At 50.2% G+C, this 23648-nt stretch overlaps 3 protein-coding genes across 3 annotated transcripts in view; 2 read left to right on the top strand and 1 right to left on the bottom strand.

The window, feature by feature from the left end:
* The window catches only part of SRPRB (SRP receptor subunit beta), a 41659-nt gene extending 22818 nt beyond the window's left edge, over positions 1-18841 (top strand). The window contains exons 2-8 of the mRNA XM_065747804.1: positions 13037-13150; positions 13228-13322; positions 13406-13483; positions 15056-15138; positions 15479-15615; positions 16047-16101; positions 18276-18841. Of these exons, the coding sequence (XP_065603876.1) occupies positions 13037-13150; positions 13228-13322; positions 13406-13483; positions 15056-15138; positions 15479-15615; positions 16047-16101; positions 18276-18492 (779 nt within the window). The 3' untranslated portion in view covers positions 18493-18841. The remainder of the gene's footprint in view (positions 1-13036; positions 13151-13227; positions 13323-13405; positions 13484-15055; positions 15139-15478; positions 15616-16046; positions 16102-18275) is intronic.
* Positions 1-23648, bottom strand: part of SLCO2A1 (solute carrier organic anion transporter family member 2A1) — a 196856-nt gene that overhangs the window by 152779 nt on the left and 20429 nt on the right. Inside the window, exons 11-14 of the mRNA XM_065747790.1 lie at positions 22227-22396; positions 21659-21723; positions 21407-21527; positions 20783-21326 (exon numbers count right to left, since the gene is read on the bottom strand). Coding sequence (XP_065603862.1) covers positions 21206-21326; positions 21407-21527; positions 21659-21723; positions 22227-22396 — 477 coding nt within the window. The 3' untranslated portion in view covers positions 20783-21205. The remainder of the gene's footprint in view (positions 1-20782; positions 21327-21406; positions 21528-21658; positions 21724-22226; positions 22397-23648) is intronic.
* On the top strand, positions 1684-12165 carry TF (transferrin). Its single transcript, XM_065747810.1, has 17 exons — positions 1684-1791; positions 2997-3160; positions 3507-3615; positions 4239-4430; positions 4658-4793; positions 5183-5238; positions 5641-5810; positions 5935-6121; positions 6764-6918; positions 7667-7760; positions 7976-8008; positions 8684-8839; positions 9528-9672; positions 10171-10235; positions 10838-11022; positions 11324-11510; positions 11942-12165. Exons 1-17 carry the CDS (start codon positions 1749-1751, stop codon positions 11977-11979), a joined length of 2115 nt encoding a protein of 704 aa, XP_065603882.1. The 5' UTR covers positions 1684-1748; the 3' UTR covers positions 11980-12165.

Here is a 23648-nt window from a genome sequence, read left to right as displayed (position 1 = left end):
GACTTCCCGAATAGCAAGGCTAGAGTCCAACATGCACTGCCTTGGATCTCCTTCTGATCAAGCAGCCCCTGCTTGCATGAGCCTCAGCACTGACTCCCTGCCTTGGAAGACAACAAGAATTTTCATCATTAGTAAGAACTGGTTCTCACTGTTTAATCTCAGCTGAATAGGCCTAATAGGAGACAAGGGAAGAGCTCACTTTTGGCACAAAGCTGTGCAAGCAAAGCACTGAGGAGTGCATGTAACTAGGACCTGCTGAACCACATGCCTATGTTTATGTGAGAGAGAGGACTTCAGACTCAACATGTGGAAGGGCTGCAGAAGTTGGGTGCCTCGGTTCATCCCTCGTGGACTCCCAAGGGAGGGCATCCAACACTTTGCATCAAGGCTTCCCTTGGTGGGAAGCACTCCTCTGGAAAGGGAGCCTTGGAGACATCTGTGTCCCCTACAGAGGATCCCAAAAGGTTGGGAGATGCCCCGTGGGTTATCTGACTCTGGGCAGAAAACAAGTCAATACAAACTTTTCCAGCAACTGCTCCTCTGTTGTTTGAGGTCCTCCTTTACGTTTCCTGAGCTTTCCAATGTGTCGTAACAACTTGGCATGTGAAATCAGGATCTCCAGCTCAACAGAACAAATGAGGATGGGAGATTCCAGTTTTTAAAAGGTGGAAGGCTGTTTTGGAGTGGCCCTGACTCGCTGTGGGGCGAATCGTTTCCCTCTTTCTTGTGCTGTGTTTGGAGGAGCTCTGGACATGAGAATTGTTGCTCTTCTGGGAAAGCAGGAGATGAAAGGATGCAAAGTAGGCACTAGCCAAGTTGAGGGAACTGCCAGAGATGCTGCTGCCCTGAGGCACCTCCAGCAGCCACAGTGGCATGTAAGGCAGGATCATGGTGGATGGGTCACTGAGAAAGGTCTACCAGATGCCCTCTTCCCAGGGACATGGACGCGGAGCCATGTCCTTGACCCAACACCGTGACCAGCTCCCCCAAAGCCACCTGCCTTGCTCCAGTGTGGAGTGGCACCCAGAAAACAAAAACAAAAACAAAAAGGGGCCCTGATCTCAGCATTTCTTCCCAAGTTCCTCATGACAACTTGAGGAAGATGAGGCGCAATGCTTCCTGCTGGCTGCAGGCTGCCCTTGTGTTGCCCTGCTGTTCTGCTGGCTTCCTCTGCTTGCACAAGGAACCTGCCAGCCCATCTGTGAGGGACATTACTGCCTTTGGACACTGCTGCCATTGCCAAGAGAGTGCAAGGGAGAGAGCAAGCCAAAGGGTGTTGGGCACAGCAGCAGAGAGTTACTGGCAAACACATGAAGCTCAGCACTGGATTCAGCGGGGACTTTCTGCAATTAGGCTGTGCAAGGCAGGGGGTAGCCACGACAAAGAAAACAGCCCCTCCCGCAGCACTGCAGCCTGCGGGGGAACTTACATGTCACAGCTTGGGAATTTTCCATTTGAAGCCCCTGGTAAAAACAAAGAGCACCTTGCCTGCTCTGGCTCCTGGCTGTGAAGGGTTTTGGTGCCAAAGAGTGAAAGGCTTCCTAAAAATGGGCCGAGCTAGGGAGGGGGGCAACTTGGGAGCTATTGAGAAACAAGGAAGGACAAACAGCGTTAGGTCATTGCTTCTGCAAACACAGCCAGGGCTGCTCCTCTATAAAAGGGGGAGAAAGAGGCTCTGGAGCCATCACAGACCCGGAGGGGACGGTCTGTGACCAACACCTCTTCGGCACCCAGCTCCCTGCCCCAGCATGAAGTTCATCCTCTGCACCGTGCTGTCCCTGGGGATAGTGGGTAAGTGCCCACCGAAGCCAGTGTCTGGGGGGAACGGAGGACCTCAGCCTTGCAGGAGGCTCTCCCACCCGGATCAGCTGCTCTGCAGAGCTGTGATGTGTGCCAGACCAGGCAGAGGCAATGAGAACCTGCCAGGTGTGCTTGTGTTGGCAGCTCTGGGGTGTCTGCACACAAGGATGCTGGTCTGAACCCTAAGGAAGCAGCTTGGGGTGAGGCAAGAATTCCCCTAGCAGTTGCAGTACTGGAGAAGAGCATCCCTGTGTGGGGTAAGAGACCAGCACAAGACCCCCCTGCCATACCTCCTTGTGGAACCAGGCACCAGGAGGACCCAGGGCAGCCTCAGCCAGCATTACGTTAAGGCAGCTTAGTGCAGCTAAAGCATGAAAATCATAGCTTACAGCAGTGGGAATTAGGGCTTAGAATTCCTCTTGTGGCCTCAGTCAGAGTGGGAGGAAGGGAGGTGTCTGTGGGCAGAGTTCTCCTCCTGAAAGCCAATAATAGAGAACGTTTTGGAGGTGGAAAGGAAAATGCAGACAGCATGGGTTAACCAGAGGATGGACAAAATGTGCCACCAAGGGTCTGGAGAAGGCAAGGTGCAGCTGAAGGGAAGCGTGCGGCACAGGTTGCTCATACTGCTATGAGACTCGTGTATTTTATCTGTATTTTACCTGTGTGATTTCAGTGTTTCTAGTGCTTAGATTGCTGAAGGGGACAGAAGTCTGTGCTCAGCAGAGGTCTGCTCTGATGCAGTCTCCCAGAGCAGCCGGTCAGCTGTGATTACTGCTTGGGGGGGCTCTTAGAAGAGGAGTTTGTGTGGTGTGAAGAGGATACGGTACTGCTGCCGCTGGGTGTGCTGGCGGGGATGCTGCTGTCCCCCCTGGGGTTATCTGTGAAGAGGCTGCTTCAGTGGGACTGCCTTTTCTTTCTGCTTTTGCAAGGTATTTGGGTTTGATTTCAGCTGGAGCGGCTGGATTTGTTCTCCTGCTCCCTTGGGTGCTGCTGAGAGCTCAGGCTGCTGGGATCACAGGGCTGTGTCACACAGGTGCTCCCAAAGGAGCACTCCTTTGGAGGTGTGCAGGGTTCTGCTGTTCCCCCAGCACCATGACTGCAAGGAGACAGAGATGCTGCTTTCTTCCCCCGGTGCCTTTCTTCCTTTCTGAGGCTATTTTTTTTTGATTGATTGATTGATATGCTTTTCCTCACAGCTGCCTGTTCCGCTGCTCCCTCCAATGCAGTCGTCAGATGGTGCACCATATCCCCTCAGGAACAGAAGAAATGCAACAACCTAAAGGACCTCACGCAACAGGAGAGTATAACACTGTCCTGTGTGTGGAAAGCAACGTACCTCGACTGCATCAAAGCCATTGCGGTGAGCGAGCTGCTAAGGCCTGAGCTGTGCCTCGAGGGGCTCTCAGCATCCCCGGGGGAAGGGGCTTCCCTCCAGTCACCACCTGCTGTAGGGCAGGGCACATCCACAGGGCTCATGGAATCGTAGCCTCACTAAGATCAAATAAGACCTCTAAGATCATCCTGTCCAACCCCAGCCCACCCCACCATGCCCAATGACCACATCCCTCAGTGCCACATCTCCATGGCTCTTCTGCACCTCCAGGGACGCTGACCCCACGCTGGGCAGCCTGTGCCAACACCTCACTGCCTCGTCTGAGAAGTTGTTTTTCCTAATATCCAACTGATTGAACTCTCTTGTTGTTTAGAATAATGAGGCAGATGCCATTAGCTTGGACGGCGGTCTAGTGTTTGAGGCAGGCCTTGCCCCATACAAGCTGAAGCCCATTGCTGCTGAGGTTCACGAACAAGCTGAAGGTACGTTTTCACATGGGGCTTTTAAGTTCAATGGAGGTAGCAAAAATGCCCAGGAATAGTGTAGAGAGGCATAAAAGAGTTCTGGCACAATCCTGTCTGATAAGAGTTAGCCCTGTTGCTCCATCCCTTCCCACTCCCTGCGCTGTCCTTCCTCCCTTGTTGTTTCTCTGTTTCTGCCCTTATCACCTTGAGCGATGCCACACATCCACAGCCCCCAATCCCTTTTGACCTCTGCTCTGGAGTTCAGCCTGTTTGTACACTTCATTAATGTGTAACGTGATGGAGTTGGTGTCATTTTAAAGGCTAAATATGAAACTTTAGTCTTGCAAGGATAATGTGCTTGCTTTAGTGGGCGGCAAGACCTACCAAAGAGCTGATGAAAGAACTGTTGAGTTCTTACAGCCTAGTGCATGTGCATTTTGCATGTGATAGCATTTTCAGGCCACTTGCTCTTGGTTATATGTTGCAATGTGCAGCGCTGGTTCGACATTGGAACATGGGCCAACCATGAGCGTTACGTGGAAGTGCAACCCTTCCTTCTCCGAACCCGGGGCTTCGCTAGGATGTGAAATGTTACCAATTCCTGTTTTTTCATTGTTTTCTCCTCCCTTCCTCCACTGCAGGCTCCACAACCAGCTACTACGCCGTGGCTGTTGTGAAGAAAGGGACCGGATTCACCGTGAATGATTTGCGAGGCAAGACGTCATGCCACACGGGGCTGGGCAGGTCTGCGGGCTGGAACATCCCCATCGGGACGCTGATCCGCCGGGGGAACATCGAGTGGGAAGGCATAGACTCAGGCTCAGTCGAGCAAGGTAAAGCAAGAGAAATGGGCTACATGCAGGCCAATGGGCTGAGAAATGGGCTGGGAGGGGGGGGGAGAGGGGTGTTAGGCTGAAAGCAGTGTTGCTGGATCTTCTGCAGAAGTTCAGAGGCAGCTCACAGAGCAGTGAGCCATTTCATGGATGTCTTTCCCCCAAACCCTCCCAGATCCTTGTGGAAGTGAGTTTTAAGATAACTGCTGTGTGTTTCTCATCCGCAGCGGTGGCCAAATTTTTCTCTGCCAGCTGTGTGCCCGGTGCCACCACGGAGCCAAAACTGTGCCGTCAGTGCAAGGGGACCCCCGAGAACAAGTGTGCCCGCAACGCACCTTATTCTGGATATTCTGGAGCTTTCCAGTGAGTGAATGCTTTTCTTTCCACTATGACAGGCACTGTTGTGTTGTAACCAGGGTCTGAATTTACAGAACAGCTGGGACTGCTGGTAATTAGCAATCCAATTAGTAATGACTGGCAGGCATTAACATGAGAGAGGGAGCTCAGCTGTTCTGCTTTGCACAGACTTAGGAGTACACAGCAGTAGCATTGTGCTAGGACTAACTGGGTTTCTTGAGGAATACTTCTCTGCCACTGTATTTATTTCTCTGCCAGCATAGCTATTCTGGGATGACTACTTATTGCTCTATGATTGCAGCTCTTGCCAAAGCAATTTGCTGAAACAGGAGCTAGGAAGCCACAGTGTGTGCTTGTGTTTTTTTTAACCTCTCTTCTGCTCCCTCCACCTACAGGTGTCTGGAAGATGGCAAAGGAGAAGTGGCTTTTGTTAAGCACACAACTGTTCAAGGTAGGCCTGCGTATCACTGGTTTCTACCCTTTCCTGTCCAACCTCTTGCTGCCACTCCATCCTGGCATTAGTCTGCACTGGGCAAACCTTCATTTGCTCAAAACCTCCAGTCTGTTCATATTTGACCCACTGGATGTATTACTAACTCATGCTAATTGCTAGAAAACATGATTGAGGTGAGGTCTGTTTGGGATTCTTCTTTGGAGAAGGAAAACCTGCTGGGTTTAAATTCAGAAGTATTACTCTTGGTGCCACATTACAGAGCCAGCTATAACACTGCCACAGCAAATGCTCTGGGCTCTGTCAGTCTGGAAAAGTCTGTGCAGCCTCCATCCGTGCCTTTTGTGTGTGTATTTGTGTGTTTTTATGGAGATGCAACTCATGATTCTCCCCTCCCTCCAGAAAATGCCCCAGATCATAAGGATGAGTACGAGCTGCTGTGCCTGGATGGCACCCGGCAGCCTGTGGACAGCTACAAGAATTGTCACTGGGCCAGAGTGGCTGCTCATGCTGTTGTGGCTCGGGATGACAGCAAGGTTGAAGATATCTGGAACTTCCTCTCAAAAGCACAGGTATTCTCCAGCTCTGCTTTCCTTCCCCTACCACCCCCTCCCCTGCCCACTGGTTTTGCTTGCTCTTTCCCACTTTCCACGTGCTCCGCAGTGCTGTTTGCTGATTCTTTTTCTCCCCTGGCAGAGTGACTTCGGCGTGGACACAAAAAGTAACTTCCACCTCTTTGGGCCACCCGGAAAGAAAGAACCAGTCCTCAAAGACTTGCTTTTCAAAGACTCTGCCATAATGCTGAAGCGCATCCCCTCGCTGATGGATACCCAGCTCTACCTGGGCTACGAGTATTACAGTGCCATCCAGAGCCTGAGGAAAGGTGGGCATGGCCTGAGGGACGCATGCACATCAGAGTGAGCTGTGTGGGAGGGACATAATCAGCAAGCACATCTAGAGAAATGAATATGGCTTTTTCAAGTCTAGAGAGCGTTCTGCGTGAGGTATTCCCTGTGAAAGGTGTTGGCTTTGTGGGTGGTAGGGAACTGGCATGCTCAGAATAGCTGTTTCTGGGATGTAGGAGTACAGAATCAGAAGGAACGTCCCAAGACATCAAGTCCAGAATTGACCATGTGGGAGCAGCAGGACGCTTTGCTTCCATCTGGATTCATTGCACATTTCCAACCTGGTTTTCTGAGTCATAGGGTCCGCAAATGACCTCCAAAAGCCACTTGCAATTCATAGTTTGCCAGAGACCTCTAAGATCAGCCACTTTGGCATTTGAGGGAGGAGGTGGATGGACTTCACATAGCATCAGAACAGGTTATTCAAATGCTGATTCACAGAAACATAGCTAGGTTGTGCTTCTCCATCTCTGGTCCCCATCTTGAGGCTCTGAGGTCAGATCCTCTTGTTCCTGTGCACTGAGGGTTTCATGGCAGAGCCCATCTCCACCCCCAAACCCACCTGATCTGTGGTTTTGCAGAGCTCTGGCCTTATTATTTCTTCCTCGATGGTCTTACAGATCAGCTGACTCCCAGCCCCAGAGAAAACAGGATCCAGTGGTGTGCAGTAGGCAAGGATGAGAAGAGCAAGTGTGACCGCTGGAGTGTGGTGAGCAACGGCGACGTGGAGTGCACTGTGGTAGATGAGACAAAGGACTGCATCATTAAGATCATGGTATGGCTTTTTTCCTTTCCTTCTGCCTTGGTTCCTTTCAGATGGAGAATGGCATTGTCCTTTTCAGCCTGGGAATAGGTGTGGGGCGGGAGTCTGCCCCACACCAGCAGGCAGAAACCAACCTCATCATGGGGAAAAGGCTTGAGGGGCTTTTCAGGGATTCACATTTCTGAAAAACATTTAGACAGTGTTCTTTGGTGTCTCCCAATTAAAAAGTCATTTTCTGGTGAGAAGCAACATTTTATCTGGAGAAGAAAGGTAACTATGGTAAAATATAAAAAGAAGTGAGCGAGAAAATGAAATGGTTGCATTGGACAAAGCATTAAAGAAAAAGAACTAGTTGAGAAAGCTTTTTTTTAAACTGACTTGCTTGGGTCAGTTGTGCCCTGAACGAAAATCAAATAGGGCTGCAGGATCCCACCAGGGAAATCTCTTGCAGCAAACACATCCCTGTCCCAGAGGATGCCACCCAGCAGGACCCTAATGCCTTGTCTCTGCTAAGTGGAGATATAGTCTGATGGGTTGGGCCTGGCAAGTCCTCCAAAGTTCTCCCTCTCATCACATCAGGCAGAACTCATCTGTCCGTACGCTAAGAATGGCTTCTCGGGCCCGTTGCCCCCAACCTGTCTTCCTCCCACCAACTGCTTCTTTTATGATCCAGTTTCTGAAAGGGGCTGTTCCGGGGAAATACAGTGTCATTTGGGGGGAAATACAGTTTCATTTCATCGCTGTGTGGTTTTTGCTGCAGAAAGGTGAAGCAGATGCTGTTACCCTTGATGGAGGTCTGGTCTACACTGCTGGTGTCTGTGGCCTGGTGCCAGTGATGGCAGAACGATACGACGGTGAGTGCAGCCCTGCAGGAGGAAAGGGGGTGATGCAAAAGCACTGCTTGTATTCTGAAATCCAGAAAGCAGCCTTAGTGCTGCATCCCAGCTGCTCTTTGTTCTGTTGATGCACTTGATACTGCCTCAAACAGCCACCTGAGCAGTTAGTGAGCTTGATTCACTTTTGGATTTGTCTTTTCTTTTATCTAACATCTTCTTCTTCCCTCCCACAGATGAAAGCCATTGCAAAACAGAAGGACAAGCAGGTAATTACTCCCAACAGAGGAGCAGGAAATAGTCCTTTTGGATAGAAGTGGAAAAATACACGTGCAGTCATGAGTTGAGAGTACATGGCCAGCCTGTACACAGAGTCTTGTGAGAGCCACTGTGTGCAATGTTGATGTTAAAAATCTGGGTGATAAATTAGCACTCACATGGAAGTTTTGGGTCTGCTGATCAAAGCAAAGCATCCGGCAGCTGCAGAGGTTTGTGTGAAGTTGTGGCTCTCTGGAACATGGCCACAGCATGACGTAGCCAGGGCCGCAGAAGGGGAAGGGGGTCTGGGCTAAAGCCTCAGGGAATTGCTTTTTAGAGAAATAGAAACCAAGAAGAGGGAAGATTTCATCCTTTGCTACAGGATGAATATGAATCTGGGAGGCACGCATTATATAATTACATATCTTGCTACAGCCTTCTTGCAGACCCAAGTGCCAGAGTATTAGTGGAGGAAAAGCGATGGGGATAGTAAGTTCCCAGGAGTGCTGTGGGAGTAGATGCGTCACATCTGCAAACCATTCTCTTGTTGCTGCATGGCCAGTCCTTAATAAGCACAAAATATTTCTGCTGTGCTGCGCGTAGATGCCCTCTGCCGACGTTCTGCTAAGGAGTGCAGTGGGACTCTGGGGTCAGGCCTTAATTCTCCTCCATCTTTCCTTCAAAAGCATCGTACTTTGCTGTGGCTGTCGTGAAGAAAGGCACTGACATCACCTGGAACAATCTGAAGGGCAAGAAGTCGTGCCACACTGCTGTGGGGAGAACTGCTGGCTGGAACGTCCCCATGGGCTTGATTCACAACAAAACAGGGAGCTGCAATTTTGGTGAGTCAGGTCATGCAGCTGCTTCTCTGAGATGGAAATCCATGAGGAAAAGCGTTTTGCCATGCATCCTCCAATTGGAGATGGAAAATGAAATGAGTCTGTTACTTTAGACTTCACTGAGTGAAGTTTCAGGCTGTTGGTGACTCCCTGCAAGTAGGATGCAGCACATCAGCTGCTTTGGGAGCTTTGCTTTCTTTTCACATCTCTCCCCTTCCCTGAGCTGGGAGGACAGGCTGCTCCTTGTGCAAAGCACAGGGTGGGGGTGAAGGATGGATTTAAGAGTCCTGGAAGGGCTGGGAGCAAGGAACAGAGGCTGATTTCAATCCAAGATGCTTCAAGGGGCTGATCTGACTCCCTTGAGAACAGTGGGTTAAAAGTCTGCAGCTCAACTTCAACGTCCAACTTTGGATCAGTGAGAATTACAGCCCAACAAAAATAATGTGAAATTAAGAACAAAGGAAAAATAAACATATAATTATTAATGGGAAATGTAACCTCAAGGACCTAGTGGTGTTAGTAAATTTTACACAGCCTCTCCAGAGTCCTTGCTGCGTTTTCTATGGTCCCTTGCTCCCCCTGAGCTCTCATATTGCTGCCAAACACATTGTGCTTGCCCATAACGTATTGCAAAATGAAATCCCAATTTTTCATAGTAGGAAAAGCAAATTTCTCTTATCCCTGCCCTCAGATGAATACTTCAGCAAGGGCTGTGCTCCTGGATCCCCTCCTGACTCCCGCCTCTGCGAGCTGTGCGAGGGCTCAGGGGGAATCCCACCGGAGAAGTGTGTCACCAGCAGCCACGAGAAATACTTCGGCTATACCGGAGCTTTACGGTAGGTGGGAGTTATGCTCACCTGGTGCTCAGCCCCCTAAATAGAGAAGGGGGCAGAGGTCAGCTCTGGTGCTGTCTCCCGTATGCTCACACAGTAACAGCTCAAGTCTAGGTCATTCAGATTGGGCACGAATTTAGAGAGAGAATGAATCTTGTTTCAGTTGCACCTAGTAGCAACGAGACCCTGCTGCAGGGATGGAGTCATTTTGGTGCAAGTTTGCCATTTACATGGCTACTGAAACGTGCAGCACGAATTCTGAACCTGGCGAGAATTTTCTAATGACAAAACAAAAGGGCTGCTCATCATGTGGGAAGGAAAGGATTCATGTTGTTTTCCAGAACCTGTTACGTGGGCATGTTTCAGATATTCATGGCAGGGAGCCCTGCCCCAGCTGGCTTTTGAGATTAATTTCACAATATAAGATATTGGTCTGAATCAAATCTGCGGGACAGGGCTGGCTCTGGCACCCCCATCACCTCCTCTGTTTGTACTCCGCAGGTGTCTGGTTGAGAAGGGTGATGTGGCCTTTATTAAGCATTCCATTGTCGAGGAAAATACTGGTGGTACGTGGTTATCCTACACATGGGGCTTGGTGGGCTGCCTCCTCCAATCTGCATTCCCTTTGTTCCCAATGCATTCCTTTGGGATATGTGTTTATTCCAGCGGTCTGTTAGCCACAGCCGCCTGCCTCAGCACCACTGCAGACTATCCTAACTCCTCACCTGAAAAGTGCAGGTCCCATTTCCGAAAGCAGTGGTTAAAGTTTTCAAAGCTTGTGGGGAAAAAAAATGCATGAGAAAATATGCAACAACATCCCAGCCCACCCTGAGAGTCTGATTCAGCCCACTCACTGTGCCTGAGTTTTACTCATGTCCCCTGCAGTACACGCAGAGCATCCAAGGCTCAGTGCACATCAGAGCAGGGTGATGGCTTCTGTTGCACAAGATCTTTGTGTGTGCAGTGACGGAGCACTGGAGCTGCTCAGAGAGGTGGTGGAGTCTCCTTCTCTGGAGATGTTCAAGACCCACTCAGGGTCCTGAACAACCTATGCAACCTGGGCTGGGAGCTGCTTTGGCAGGGGGGTTGGACTCGATGATCTCTAGAGCTCCCTTCCAAGCCCTGCCATTCTGTGATCTCTGAACTGCCAAATCAATTCTCTTCATAGGCAGAAACAAAGATGAATGGGCCAAAGATCTGCAAATGGACGACTTTGAGTTGCTGTGCACTGATGGGAGACGGGCAAATGTCATGGATTACAGGGAATGCAACCTGGCTGAAGTTCCTACTCATGCCGTGGTCGTGCGCCCAGAGAAAGCAAGCAAAATCCGTGACCTGCTGGAGAGACAAGAGGTTGGTGGTGCTGAGAGCAGAAGGAACTCAGCAGGGCTGGCTTTTACGTAGTGTGTTGATATTTTTAGAGCAGTCAGCACCAAGTCAGCAAAATGTGGAAGATTTTGACTTACAGATACATGGTTGGAGCCTGATCCCTTAACCTCCCCCTTCCTCCATCCCTCCATGATCCTACAGGCAGGTAGAATGGCTACCCACGACAGTGAAGTGAAGAACTACTTCTGAGAGGCCTGTACATGCTGAATCTTGCTTTCTCTATCTACTTTTTACATACACTTACCTCTTCATGACTTTATTTCAGGAACGGTTTGGAGTACATGGAAGTGAGAAAAGCAAATTCATGATGTTTGAGTCTCACGCCAAAGATCTTCTGTTTAAAGACTTAACCAAGTGCCTGTTTAAAGTCCGCCAAGGAACAACATACAAGGAGTTCCTTGGAGAGAAATACTATACCACAATTTCCAGCATCAATTCCTGCAGCCCATCAGGTAAAAGTAACAGCCTCAGAAAAAAAGTCACTCAATTGCAGTGCTTAGACTCTGGCAGTTACTCCTGTTGCTGCCCATTTTATTTCTTAAAAGAAAAAAGGATAACTCATGAAGCTGTCTTTATACTTTTCCTAGTTTCTTGAGCTAACTGAGGCCAGATTGGAAGTACGTTGCATTGACATTAATGAGAATTAAAGATTTTTACTTGCCTTTAGAAGAGAAGCAATCTGAGAAGTGGTATAATAACCCACCCTGTCCCATTAGTGAGCACTCTGTCATCTGTGATTAAGGCACACTTCTGGTGGGATGCTGGACGTGTTTTCTGTGCCGTGATAGTGTTGGCATGGTTGGGTGCGTGCTGGTGGGACAGCAGTGCGCTGTGTTGTCTGTTTCAGTACAAGGGCTGACCTTCTTGCCCTTTTCCTTTTCAGATCTTCTCCAGGTGTGCACCTTCCTTGAGGACAAGTAAGGGGAGAGAAGGGCCCTTTTTGAAGGGGGAGGAAACTTCACGCCATGACTCCTCTCGTGCCCTCTGCACAGAAGACTGATGTGCAGTGGGCCCTCTGCCATTGCTGCTTCCTCTGCCCTTCCTCACCACTCTGAATGTGGCTTCTCTGCTACTGCCACAGCAAGAAATAAAAGTTCAACACCTAAATGGGTTTCCTGAGGTTTTACAGAATAGTCACTAAGCACATTCCTCCCCCAGCACCCTTTGCTGCAGGCCAGTGCCAGACACCAACTTGGCTACTGCCATTAGAGGTTCCTGCTGCCCATTAGCGAAATGCCATTCAAGATTTTCCAAAGCAAAATGGACCGAGTACGCCCTAGAGCCCAATTAACAGATGTCTCGTGTTATCTGTGCTTTTGCTTCACCCAGATTATCCCGTTGTCTCCCCAGCAGTCAACAGCTGTGGTTGGGATATGGGGAAGAGGTAGGGTGTTCGTATGAGGGAAGTAGAAAGGTGGAAACCAACAACAAAAAGCCCACAAAAATACAGGAAAGCGTCAAGGGAAATCACTCCATCTCATGTCTCAACTGCTGCGACGTGAATGGTGCAGGAGCAGTTATTTCCAGCACGCAGTACTCTTTAAAATGCAGTATATACAGCAGAGAAGAGTTACAGGGTCACAGGATATCCTGAGTCAGACACACAGGGATCATCAACCCCACACCGCATCTCCCAAACCCAGCGTCTCAGAGCGGTGTCCCAGCGCTCCCACCGCGTTCTGTGGGGCAGAACCCACCCCTGCCCCGCAGCCGCCCCTCCCCCATCCCAGCCCCACGCCGCTCCCTCGGGCGCTGCCGCCGTCACACGGAGCAGAGCTCAGGGACCACAACTCCCAGCACCCGCGCCGCGGGGAGGAGCCGGAAGTAGCGTGACGCATTCGGAAGTAGCGTGACGCATCCGGAAGTAGCGTGACGCATCCGGAAGTAGCGTGACGCATCCGGAAGTAGCGTGACGCATCCGGAAGTGTGGCGCCGCGCGGCCGGAAGCGGAGCAGCGCGGACGTGTGCGCGCGGGCAGTGATGGCGGGCGCCGCGGAGCCGTACCTGGACACGCTGCGGCGGGAGCTGCAGGCACCCGGCCCTGCCGCTCTGTCCGTCCTCCTGGCGCTGCTCGTCGTCGCCTTGACGCTCCGTGAGTCGCGGCCCGGCCGGGGGAAGGCGGCAGCGGGAGGCGGCGGGGGCTCAGGCGCTTTCTCCTCTCTCCCGCAGTGCTCTGGAGGTTCGCGCAGGGCGCACGGAGCAGCCGCAGGGCCGTGCTGCTGCTGGGCCTCTGCGACGCGGGGAAGACGCTGCTGTTCGCCCGGGTGAGAGCGCAGTTCGGCTCGGTTCGCGACCCCCAGTGCGCAGTGGTTTGGCTTTATTGGTTGTATTGTTTTCCCCCACGCAGCTGCTGACGGGCAGGTACCGAGATACGCAGACCTCGATCACCGACAGCTCTGCCGTTTACAGAGTGAGCAGCGACAAGGTGAGCAGGCGGCTGCGAGCAGTGCTCCGGCTGTTGGGTGCCGCTGGCTTTCTGTGCTGAGGCTCCCAGTGCACTCGTGCCCCTCGTGCTTTGCGGGCTCCCAGCTGGGAAGCAGCCCTTGCTTGGCCCCTGGGATGCAGCTTTCTGTTAGTGTTCAGGTTGGGAGGTAGTACGGGCTCCATGTCTGCTGGGGTTTATTTTGATTTCTTTCTTTTTTTTTTTTTTGCAAGAGGAGAAGAAGTTAACATTAAAGCCGAGTGAAAGATTCAGGGTACAGTATCTGACTTGCAGTGGAAAGTAGGCTTGCAAAAGAACTTTTTCTGTTGTATCCAGTTCAGTTACTTGACAGTAATTTCAATTGCGCCCAGGAAAATCTGACCAGAATGTTTTGCAGCTTACAAAGAGTCTCCAGCAGAGCTTCATGGGTCTCCAGGAGGGTTTGGTTACTTTCAGGTCCTGGGTTATTTTTGCTTTCCGATCGACTCTTCAGTCTCAGAAGCATTTCTGTTTCTTGCCGGGTGCACACGTGGCAGTGAAGCACGAGGTGGCAGCATGGTGTTGGCTGGTAAACTGAAAGCAGAGGATGCTTTTCTGCCTTTTCTCTGGCAGTCTTTATTAACGATAGTAATAGCAAGAGATTGAAAACAGTCAGGACTGCAGAGTTCATTTTTAGTGTCTCAAGGAACTTAGCAGACAGGAGATATATTTTGAGGGAGAGGTGTGACAGGCTGCTGCTTTTCTGGTTTCAAGTTTCTGTTAAAACACAAAAGCAACCAAGAAGACAGGATTTTATGAAGCATTCTCTCCCCTCTCAATACCAACAGTGTTATCTTGAGAATGCTGATGTGGCTCTCAGTGGCTACATCTTGATTAGGAGCCCGTGGGAGGCGTTTGCTCTCTTTAACATCACTGTTTTGTTAGGCTGGCTGCCACTGGGAAGAGAAACATTTGCTGCTTTTAATTCAGAAAGCATCTTGCAAGGCTGTTTTTGTGTTGTTCCTAGCAAAGTTTGCAGTGTTTAGGTTGACTTGCAGCTGGGGAGATTTTGCGTGTGAATAGCTGTTTTGATTCAGAGATTCTGGGGTTTTTACTCTGCATCAGGGACTTGCAGAACAGGAGTTTGTGGTTTTGCTGTGCAGAGGTATACTACCAACAGAGACAGAGCAAATCTGCTGCTGTCATGGCCAAGGAACTCACAAACATTTGTCACTCACGCTGTGACATGGTTGGTAGTCACAGAGAGGAGAGCAGTGGGTCAACCATGTTCTTTTCTCTGTGGCTGTGCTCTGTTCTGTCAGCTCTGCTGTGTGGTTTGCTGATGTTGGCCATCCTTACGGAGTCCTGGCCATGAATGGTTCTTCAGCATTTCTTTTGTCTGTCAGAATTTGGGGGGGCAGTCTCTGCACCCTGGGGTGGGTTACACACTTCTGTCCTGCGTGGGAATCACTCGTGTGCTTCTGCCCTGGCAGGAGCTAACTGGAATCTGCAGCACCCAGATTGGTTTTCTGCAGGGTGTGGTTGCCAGTGTTCCTGGAGTAAGTGTTGTTAACACCCCCTCACTTCTGTTCCCAGGGCACTAATGTGACTTTAATCGACCTCCCAGGCCATGAGAGCTTGCGGCTTCAGTTCTTGGAGAGGTTCAAGGCTGCAGCCAGGTAACGTGGAGGTGGACAGAGGTGGTGGTGGGGCCAGGTGGTGTTAGTAGCAGGGATGAGAAACGTGAGGGTGCAGTGAGCTGGGCAGGAGTCGTGCTGTGTGTGCTCTGAGAGTCAGAGCACAGCCTTGGGGTGCCAGGATGTAGCGTTCTTGCCTAACTCCATACTGCTCTAGGAGGCACAGTAAAAGCAGTGGGGAGGCTTAGGGCACATGGTATGTCTTTGAGACAGAGAAGAGCAACATTCCTCCTGGATATCTGTACAGGATGTGTTTCAGTCCCTGTGTGCTAACCTGCTTTATGGAGGTCCATGTCCAGCACGTGTTCCTTTTCTCCTCCAGGGCCATCGTGTTTGTGGTGGACAGCGTAGCCTTCCAGAGGGAGGTGAAAGATGTGGCAGAGTTCCTTTACCAGGTCCTGATCGACAGCACTGTGCTCAAAAATGCACCTGCACTGCTGATTGCTTGCAATAAACAAGGTATTGGGCATCTCCCTGCTGGTGGGAGTGGTGATTCAGTCCTCAGATGATTTTTAGGGTTAATGCCACACGTGATGAATTTCTCAAGGGTTGGGATTCCTGCAAAATGAAGGCAGGAAATAAGTTGCAGACTCGGAGTACTCAGCAAGGACATTCCTAGCAGCCAGTGGAAGAATTCTTATGTCAAATAGCTCTTCAGGAAAGCACTGCTTGGAGAGCTAGAGTTCTTTAGACAGGCTTAAGAGGCAGATCTCTACAGCATTTCCTGCAGAGATGTGGATCCCTGTAGGACAATCTGAAACCTTCAAGCGTCGGGTTTGGTTTTCTTAGTTTTTTGGTATGAGTGAGCCTTGCTGTACCTTTAGGAGCAGGAAGCAGATTCTGACATAAAACCAAAGAGCTCATTGTTTCCTTTTTTGTTTTCTCTCTAGATATCACAATGGCAAAATCTGCAAAACTTATCCAACAGCAGCTGGAGAAAGAGCTGTAAGTGTGAGACTGGATCTTAATTCCTCTGAGCTTCTTCTGCCTTCTCCTTTCTGTCTCCTCTGCCAGTGTTCAGTGAGTCCTTTGAGCACATCTGTGTTCACTGAAGAAAAAGAGAAGTCTGTTTTGTTTGTGTAGGTGTAGTCAGGACAAGAGAAGACTGTTCTTGCTAAGGCACTGAGATCTAGTAATGTTCCTAGCTTGACAAAGAAACAAGATAGGTAATGTATTGCTTCCTAGAAGCTGTAGAGTGGGAATCAATGCCTCAGTCCTTTCCTAAAAGCCGTGATTCCTTTGTAGCTCTTAGGACCCCAACCGAGTGAGTGTTCCTGGGATGCAGCTGTGGTGTTGCTGGTCTCTTGCGCCACGAGGTGGCAGCAGGGTGATTTGTACTGTTGTTTCTTTACTGCAAAATACCTGACCTATCCTTCTGTGAGGCAAAGTCCTAGGTAGAGATTGCTGTTTGCATCAGTGCCTGATGCAACTTGACTTCTCTAGCTTACCTTTTGGGACACTGGAGGCAGTCAGACTGCAGTGCCTCTCAGGCTATTGTTTGTCCTCATGCTGCCTCTAGTTTGAACTTTGTGGGAGCAGGACCTCTGAGTGAGAACAGTGAGGTTTTTCTTCCTTCCTTGTGGGTGGCAGGTTGCTGAGATGCTGCCACAAGGTGAAGGGCAGGAACAGCAGCAGTGTTGCATCCTGGGGTCCTTGATCAGGCACTGCACAGTGGAGCACTGGGGAGACTCAATCCATTTCTCAGACCCCAGAAGTGTTTGACACATTTAGATGATGTTGGGGTGAAGCTCTGTGATCTCTGATGTCGTGGGTGCCTCTTTGCCCAGTTAACCCAGCAAAACAGTGCAGATTTAAGCACTGTGGGCTAAACAGCCTTTTAGCTTTTGGCACCTGCAGTCAGACAAGGAGCTCTCACAGTCTGGGTTTGTTCCCTGCTGATGGAAAGTGCCTCTGCCTTTAGAAGTTCTGCTTCTTTCACCAAACCCACGGTCATTTTTGGAAGTCACATATGGCTGAAGAGTTGAACAGCAGCACATCCTTGTGTTAGCCCTTCCCACTCAGAGTGCTGTGTTTCACAAGGGACGTGTGCCGTGTGACAGCCACCCTCAGCCTGGAGGGCAGGGAATTGAAAGCCCTAGGACTGTGTAGGCTGCAGCCTGGTGTCCAGCCTCATTTATCCTTGGGGGCATGGCCTGGGAAAGCCTTTGGATCCAGCTGCCTCAGTGCTCTGATGACATGTCATGCAAGGAGGTGTTTTCTCTTCTGGCATGGTTTGATCTTGGATCCCTGTATTTCCCTAATCCATTGCAACTAGAATTTGTGACTTTTTTTTTTCCTTCCCTTTAATATCCTCAATGAAGTCTAATATTGTCAGCAGTGCCTTTAGATTCCTGTTTGTATCAGCCCTATTGTTGCTGAGGAGGTTTCAGACCTGAGGGTGAATGTGCTTACATTCAGCTCAGTAAAAGCAGAGTGACTCTGCTCCTCTGATTATCCCTTTAATCTGCTTAGTTTGTATCAGGATATGCTCTCAGCACACTGATTACACTGAGAGATAAGATATATTTGTGCAAAGATGGTGGGGCTGTTCAAAGGGATTCTGCTGCTAGAGTAAGGAGGGACTTACTGTTGTGTTTCTGCTTTCTCTCATAACCAGAGACTTTGGGGTGGCTCTGTTAGCTCAGAGCATGGAGGAAAATGCATTAAATTCCCAGGAAGTGTCCATACAAACGTATCTATTGGCTCTGTTAGTCAGCCTTGTGTTCTTTCTACTGCAGCATCCATCTGATCAGTTGTCACCACGTCTGTCTCCAGGTGTCTGTCATGGGAATACTGGGAAAATGCACAGCAGGACGTTGTTGCCTGACTCTGGTTGTTTCTTGCAGAGCCAAACCTGTTCAAGAAGTCTCTCCTTGAGGGTCCTCCTGTCTGTGTTGCTCTCTTGAACCTCTCTCAATTATGCCTTGCAGCAGCTGTATACAAGCAGACAAAGTGCTTGTCCCTGCCTGTGCCTCATGGGGCAGAGACATGGGTGTGCCTCTGGGGCCTTCTGTCCCTGGTGTTGCAAATGTTTTAAACCAAAGCATCTCAGGGGTTATGATGTAGGTGTCATTTTGCTGTTTCACAGTTGCTGATCTCCTTTCTTTCTCTTTCTGCAGTAACACCTTAAGAGTGACCCGCTCTGCAGCCCCCACCAGTCTGGATGCCTCAGCCACTGGTGGCCCTGCTCAGCTGGGGAAGAAAGGCAAGGACTTTGATTTCTCTCAGCTGCCCATGAAGGTGGAGTTTGTGGAGTGCAGTGCTCGTGGCAGCAAGGGAGAGGAAGGAGACGCTGACTTCGAGGACCTTGAGAAATGGCTGGCCAAGATTGCCTGAACAGAGAAGGGCAGGGTGAGAGGGAGAGACCTGAGGAGCTGGGGGACACATCTGGGGTGTAACAGAAAACAGATGGTTTGAAGTACTCGGATCTTATCCAAGGAGGAACTGAAAGTGGAAAAGCGTGGCATTGTCTTTCTCTACTTGGGAGCATATAACAATTAGTGGTGTGATTTCCTCTGTCTCTGTCACACTACCACCTTTTTTTTCCTCTCTCCTCTACTTTTTTTCTGTGTTGCTGACCCAGTAGGTTTCTGTGTTTCTTTGAAATATCTTGCATTTTCATTATCCTGCTGCCAGGCAACTTAGGAAGGATCGCAGTGCCAGGTGAGTCTAGAAACTGTAGTCTGGCATTGCAATAATCACTTCCTGATTCTGACTTCTTTCTGCAGCCTCTTGCTGCTTTGGCAGAGTGCACTGATTCTCTCCATTTGGCAGTCACTGGGGTGAATATAAAAAGCTGTTATCCTCTTTGTCTCCTCATTCTTCCAGGCTGCTACAGTCCAGCTTCTGTGGAACTGGAGTGACTTGTTCAATTTCAAAGGCAAGCTGGTTGATCCCCTTCTGTGTCACTGTCTTTGATTCCTTCTGTTGAACAGTTCTTGGGCGTTTTTCTTTCTATCAGGGCTTGTTTTGAAATGCTGTTTCACACTGTTGCTCTTCCTGTACTTCAGGCTCTTCTCCAGCAGACTGTATGACAGAATGACAGCTAAAGAATGGTCCTAGCTTGAACCGGTGCAAGTGGCATGTTTTTGTATTCACATGTATGTTATGAGTTAGATCTATCATGTCAGACACTTGCTGCTGTTGTCTCCTCTCCTGTGTCTACAACAAAGGGACCTTCTTGTGTTTTTCATTGTATCAACTGCAGCAAAATGAAGAGAGAAAGGTGAGCTGATAGCACAGTAGTGTGAGCACCAGCCTTATGAGGAAGGTGCTTGGTGGGAGAAGAGCATGTGAGCTTTTCCCAGAGCTCATCTGTTGTGTTCTTTTCCTTCCTCTCTGGGCATCCTCTGACTCCTTGTAGTACTGCCAAACGTTAGGACGGAGGGGAAGAACAAGAACAGTCTTTAGCAAAGACCTGTGCTCACAGTGGAGCTCTTCAGCTCAGGCTGGGAGCTGTGCTGTCTAGACAGGAGATGGGGGGGGGGGGAATTATATTTAGGGAATGTGTTAACATTTTGATATTCGCTGCAGCCAGAGCATTGCTGGAGTGTGTTTGTTGTGCTTGAACTCCTTTTACTGGACAATATTGTTGTTTGCTTGGGTGGTGGTTCTTGCTAAGACCAACCTCCTTCAAAAGCAGAGACCGAGCGTCGCCATCTGGTGGGATAAAGGAGCATGAGACCCTGTTTGGTTTTAAGTAAGTTATTCTTCGTGAGAAGTGTTTCAGTAATAAAGCTTTTGACTAAATGTTCCTTCTCAAGTGCTGCTTTGGTCATTCTATATTGAGCTCTGACAGCCTGCTCCACCACGACCTCTCCTGGGCTGCAGGGAACTTCTGGAGCCAGCTGCTGTGAGATGTGAGCCCTGGACTTGAGGGGGTGAGCATGAAGCTGGGATGTTGGCCTGCTTTGTGAGGCTGGGCTGTAATATTTTGAAGTGAGACTAGGAACTAGTGGTGTACCCCAGGGCTCAGTGCTGGCCCCGTCCTCCATCTGAGTGGCTCCAAGCCAGCGTCTCTGTGAGCTGATGATGACCTCCAAAAGAAGTGTGCACCGTGTGTGCTCAGCCAGCAGCTTGGTACACAAAGCCCTGCTTTCTTTTTATGTCACATGATGCCTTCCTCCCCTTAATTAAAAGCTAGAGAGCATCAGCAGAGCTCTGAAACACCTCATTTAGAAAATACAGGCAAGAACTGCTGTTCATTTTCCAGTCTGATAAGAAGTTCTTCTCTCACGCAGCAGGCAGTGAGTAGCCCTCAAGGCTCCCAGCCCCTGCTAAGCTTCCCCTGCATGGCTCCATCTCTCCCAGGTATGTCTTGCTGTTCTTTTCCTTTCATTTCCATCTCAGCTTCATCACCCAGAGCCTGCTCTGTTCCCCAGCCCTGCTCCATCCCCTCACCAGTGTCAGCCCTTGCCCACCCATAGTGATAGCTTGCAACAGAGGAGGTGACCAACACACCACGTGGAAAATTGACCTTTATTAGAAAAAAAAAAAACAACAAACCCACAACAGTCAAACCCACCTCAAAATATTCTGTCCTAAACCACGAGTGATGAGTTTCTCACGCTGAGCTTGTGGCATCCACACTGACCTGTGTGAGAGGGGGGGGGAGGGAAGGGCAAACTAGAAAGCCCACCCGGACTTAGTAGCTGTCCTGCTTGCTCCTGTCCTGCCTGGGGGGCATCACCCGGCTGGAAAAGTCATGGTGGAGCAGGAACAGGACCATTGCTTGCATCTGGGTGCATGGGTCCAGGCTGGAGCACAGCTCCCATCCACCTCCTGCTTCCTGGGAGCCCAAGGCAATGGGTGAGTCTTGGAGGAGCTGGTCCCTGGTGTGTCCAAGGCTGCATCCAAGGATGGGACCGGCGGGGACTGTCCTCTGCCAGGAACACAGAAACGCCCTCTCCTGGGCCTGGGTTGTCACGAGAGGAGTGAGGAGCTGCTACGTTGAAGTTGCTCCATTACAAAAGAACAAAAATATCAACCAAATTCCCCAAAAGACAAAGTTCAGCTGGTGGGGAGGGAAGCACAGTCAGCCTCTGGGCAGCTACACCAGGCCGGCCGCCTTCTCCTGCACGTTGTACTCCTTGCTTCTCTTCACCTTCCAGCCAATGAGTGCCAGGAGGATGGTACCCACCACTTTGTATCCCACCTGCAGCCCCAGGTATCTGTGAAGAGAAGAGGAGGGAGATGCCCTACCTGCCATGTCCCCGTGGCAGCTCGGAGTGCCACAGCTGGGGACAGGTACCTGTTGCGAAGGAAGTCGTTGTTGTAGTAGGCACAGAAGCGACGCTGTGAGCACTGTTTCTGCCAGTAGATGCAGGAGGAGTCGATGAGGGCACCAAACATGGCTGGAGCTGGCAGCCAGGCTTTGGAGAAGAGAGGATGGGGTCAGCCTGTCTGCCCTGCTTGTGCTTCATCCACTGCCTCTAAGGAGGTCCAGTGCCTCCTGCAGCTCTAGCAAGCCTCAGCACCCTGCCACCCCCTCAGCCTCACTCACCCAGCAGCCTCATCAGCAAGAACTGGACCCCTATGGCAAATGACTTCTCGTCCTGGTTCACCACCCTGCAGGAGAGAAGCCAGGTGAGGTCAGAGCTGGTGGCAGAGGTGCTCTTCTATTTCACCACTGGATTCACAGCCATGGACCCAGTTCCTCCCCAGTTCTTCCAGTTTGGAATGTGGAGAAGAGGTTGAATGATCCCATTGGGCTTGGGAGGAGTTCAAGTCTGCACGAGGGAGAGCTGCTGGGAAACCTGCTGGGATCTGGGGTGAAAATGCCATAGCATAGGATTTTGTTCTTAACTAAGGTTCTGCTCGGTTCTCCCCAACATAGAATGCAAAGAAGAGCCTTGCTGAAGTAAGGAAACATCCTACAGCTGAGGAAATTGCCCCACTTCTCAGACAGGGGAGTGGGGTTGCTCCTCAGCAGGAGTACTCAAAGCATTAAAACAAGGGGGCTCCTGCTTCTGATGAAAGAGAAACCTGCAAAACTTGGTCACTTGGTGAACAACTGTCCTTTTCAGGTCTTTATGCAGCTCAAACTTGTTGCCCACCTGCCCACTGCTCACCGTAACACCATCATGTAGAGGGGGTTGTGACACAAGCAGGCAATCAGCGCAGCGAAGGAGATGAGGAAGATGGCAGGGAGGAGCATGTGGGAGCAGCTGAGGGGACAGGAGCCTGTCTTGGCAGAGGACAGCCCATTACCAGCAGAGATCCGGGAACAGTTCCTGTAGATCTGTTGGAAACAGTTGAAAACCAAACAAACAAACATGTAAACCTCTCATGGTTGTGCTATGAGAGTGATGAGACATTGGCACAGCCTGCCCAGGGGGGTGGTGGAGGCACTGTGGGGTTGGTGTTGAGCTTGATGGTCTTAGTGGTCTCTATGTGTCAGAGCACACCATCTGACAAAGGAGCGATGGAAGCATCAGCTCCAATGATATGGCCACTGCCTCCTGCAAGGGGATGTGCCACCACTTTGCACAGGCAGGGCCCTCCTGGCCAGCAGGGCTGGCACCATGCTGCTGCAGCTGTGAGCAGTGTTGCCTCTGAACCTCAGATGTGCACAGGCACTGGTCTTCTTGCTTCACTTGGAGGAAGCAGGAATGATGCCCTGATATTTTATGGTTGGCTTGTTCAGAACATTAAACTACTGGGAAAATGGCACTCTGGCAGCACTCATGCTTTCCAGCCAGAGGGAACATGGTCTCCTCCATCGTTCCTTTTCAAGACTCCAACCCTTCAGATAGATCCAGGCCTCCCTGCTCAAAAGCAGATTTTCCAGGAGACCTTACAAACTAGCTAACCAAGCAACCTAAAATCTGCTCTCTCCATAACTGTTTGGGCAGCAGTTTTCTTCCTGTCACCAAATATTTTAAATTTTACTACATCTCTGTGGCCAAAATGGCCACCAATCATCACCTCACCCTCAATACCTTCTCTGTTCACAAGTGATAGATGGAGGAGGGCACCTTTGTTCATCAGCTTCATTGGTACCCGTGCCAGAAATTGTAATCAAGGTGTTTTAGCAATTTCCTGGACACATTTGTATCAGCTGTGTGATGTTCACAGTTAACATCTGGCAAGTCATAGAATCACAGAATGGTTTGTGATGGAAAGGACCTTTCAGCACACCCAGTCCCAGCTGCTGCTGTGGGTTGGCTGCCCCCTACCAGGTCAGGGTGCTCAGGGCCCCATTCAGTATAGCCCTGAGCACCTCCAAGGACGAGGCACCCACAGCTCCCTGGGCAGCAGTGCCAGGGCCCCACCACTCTCTGAGTAAAGAATTTCTTCCTAAAATTCCAACCTGAATTTCCTCTTTTAGTTTAAAGCCTCTTGTCCTATAGAGTTGAAGTCACCTATAAGGACAAGGGCAGTTGGTCTAGAGGTCAGTTCCTTAAAGAATCAATCAATCAAATGCCTCCACCACATTACTACATCCAAGTTCCTACAGCACTGCAGCAGTCTCCACTGTGACCAGCAAACAA

The sequence above is a fragment of the Cyrtonyx montezumae genome, unplaced genomic scaffold (genome assembly GCF_038088225.1).
Source record: "Cyrtonyx montezumae isolate F1298 unplaced genomic scaffold, pur_monq_1.0 scaffold_5, whole genome shotgun sequence".
NCBI classification, from domain to species: domain Eukaryota; kingdom Metazoa; phylum Chordata; class Aves; order Galliformes; family Odontophoridae; genus Cyrtonyx; species Cyrtonyx montezumae.
The sequence above is the reverse complement of the archived record's forward strand: the minus strand, read 5'-3'. Positions and strand labels throughout refer to the sequence as shown.

Coding starts and splice junctions, on each gene's coding strand:
- TF (XM_065747810.1), top strand. CDS start 1,749: ATGAAGTTCATCCTCTGCACCGTGCTGTCCCTGGGGATAGTGG. Junction 3,161..3,506: donor ACTGCATCAAAGCCATTGCG/GTGAGCGAGCTG, acceptor CTTGTTGTTTAG/AATAATGAGGCAGATGCCAT. Junction 5,811..5,934: donor ACTTCCTCTCAAAAGCACAG/GTATTCTCCAGC, acceptor CTCCCCTGGCAG/AGTGACTTCGGCGTGGACAC.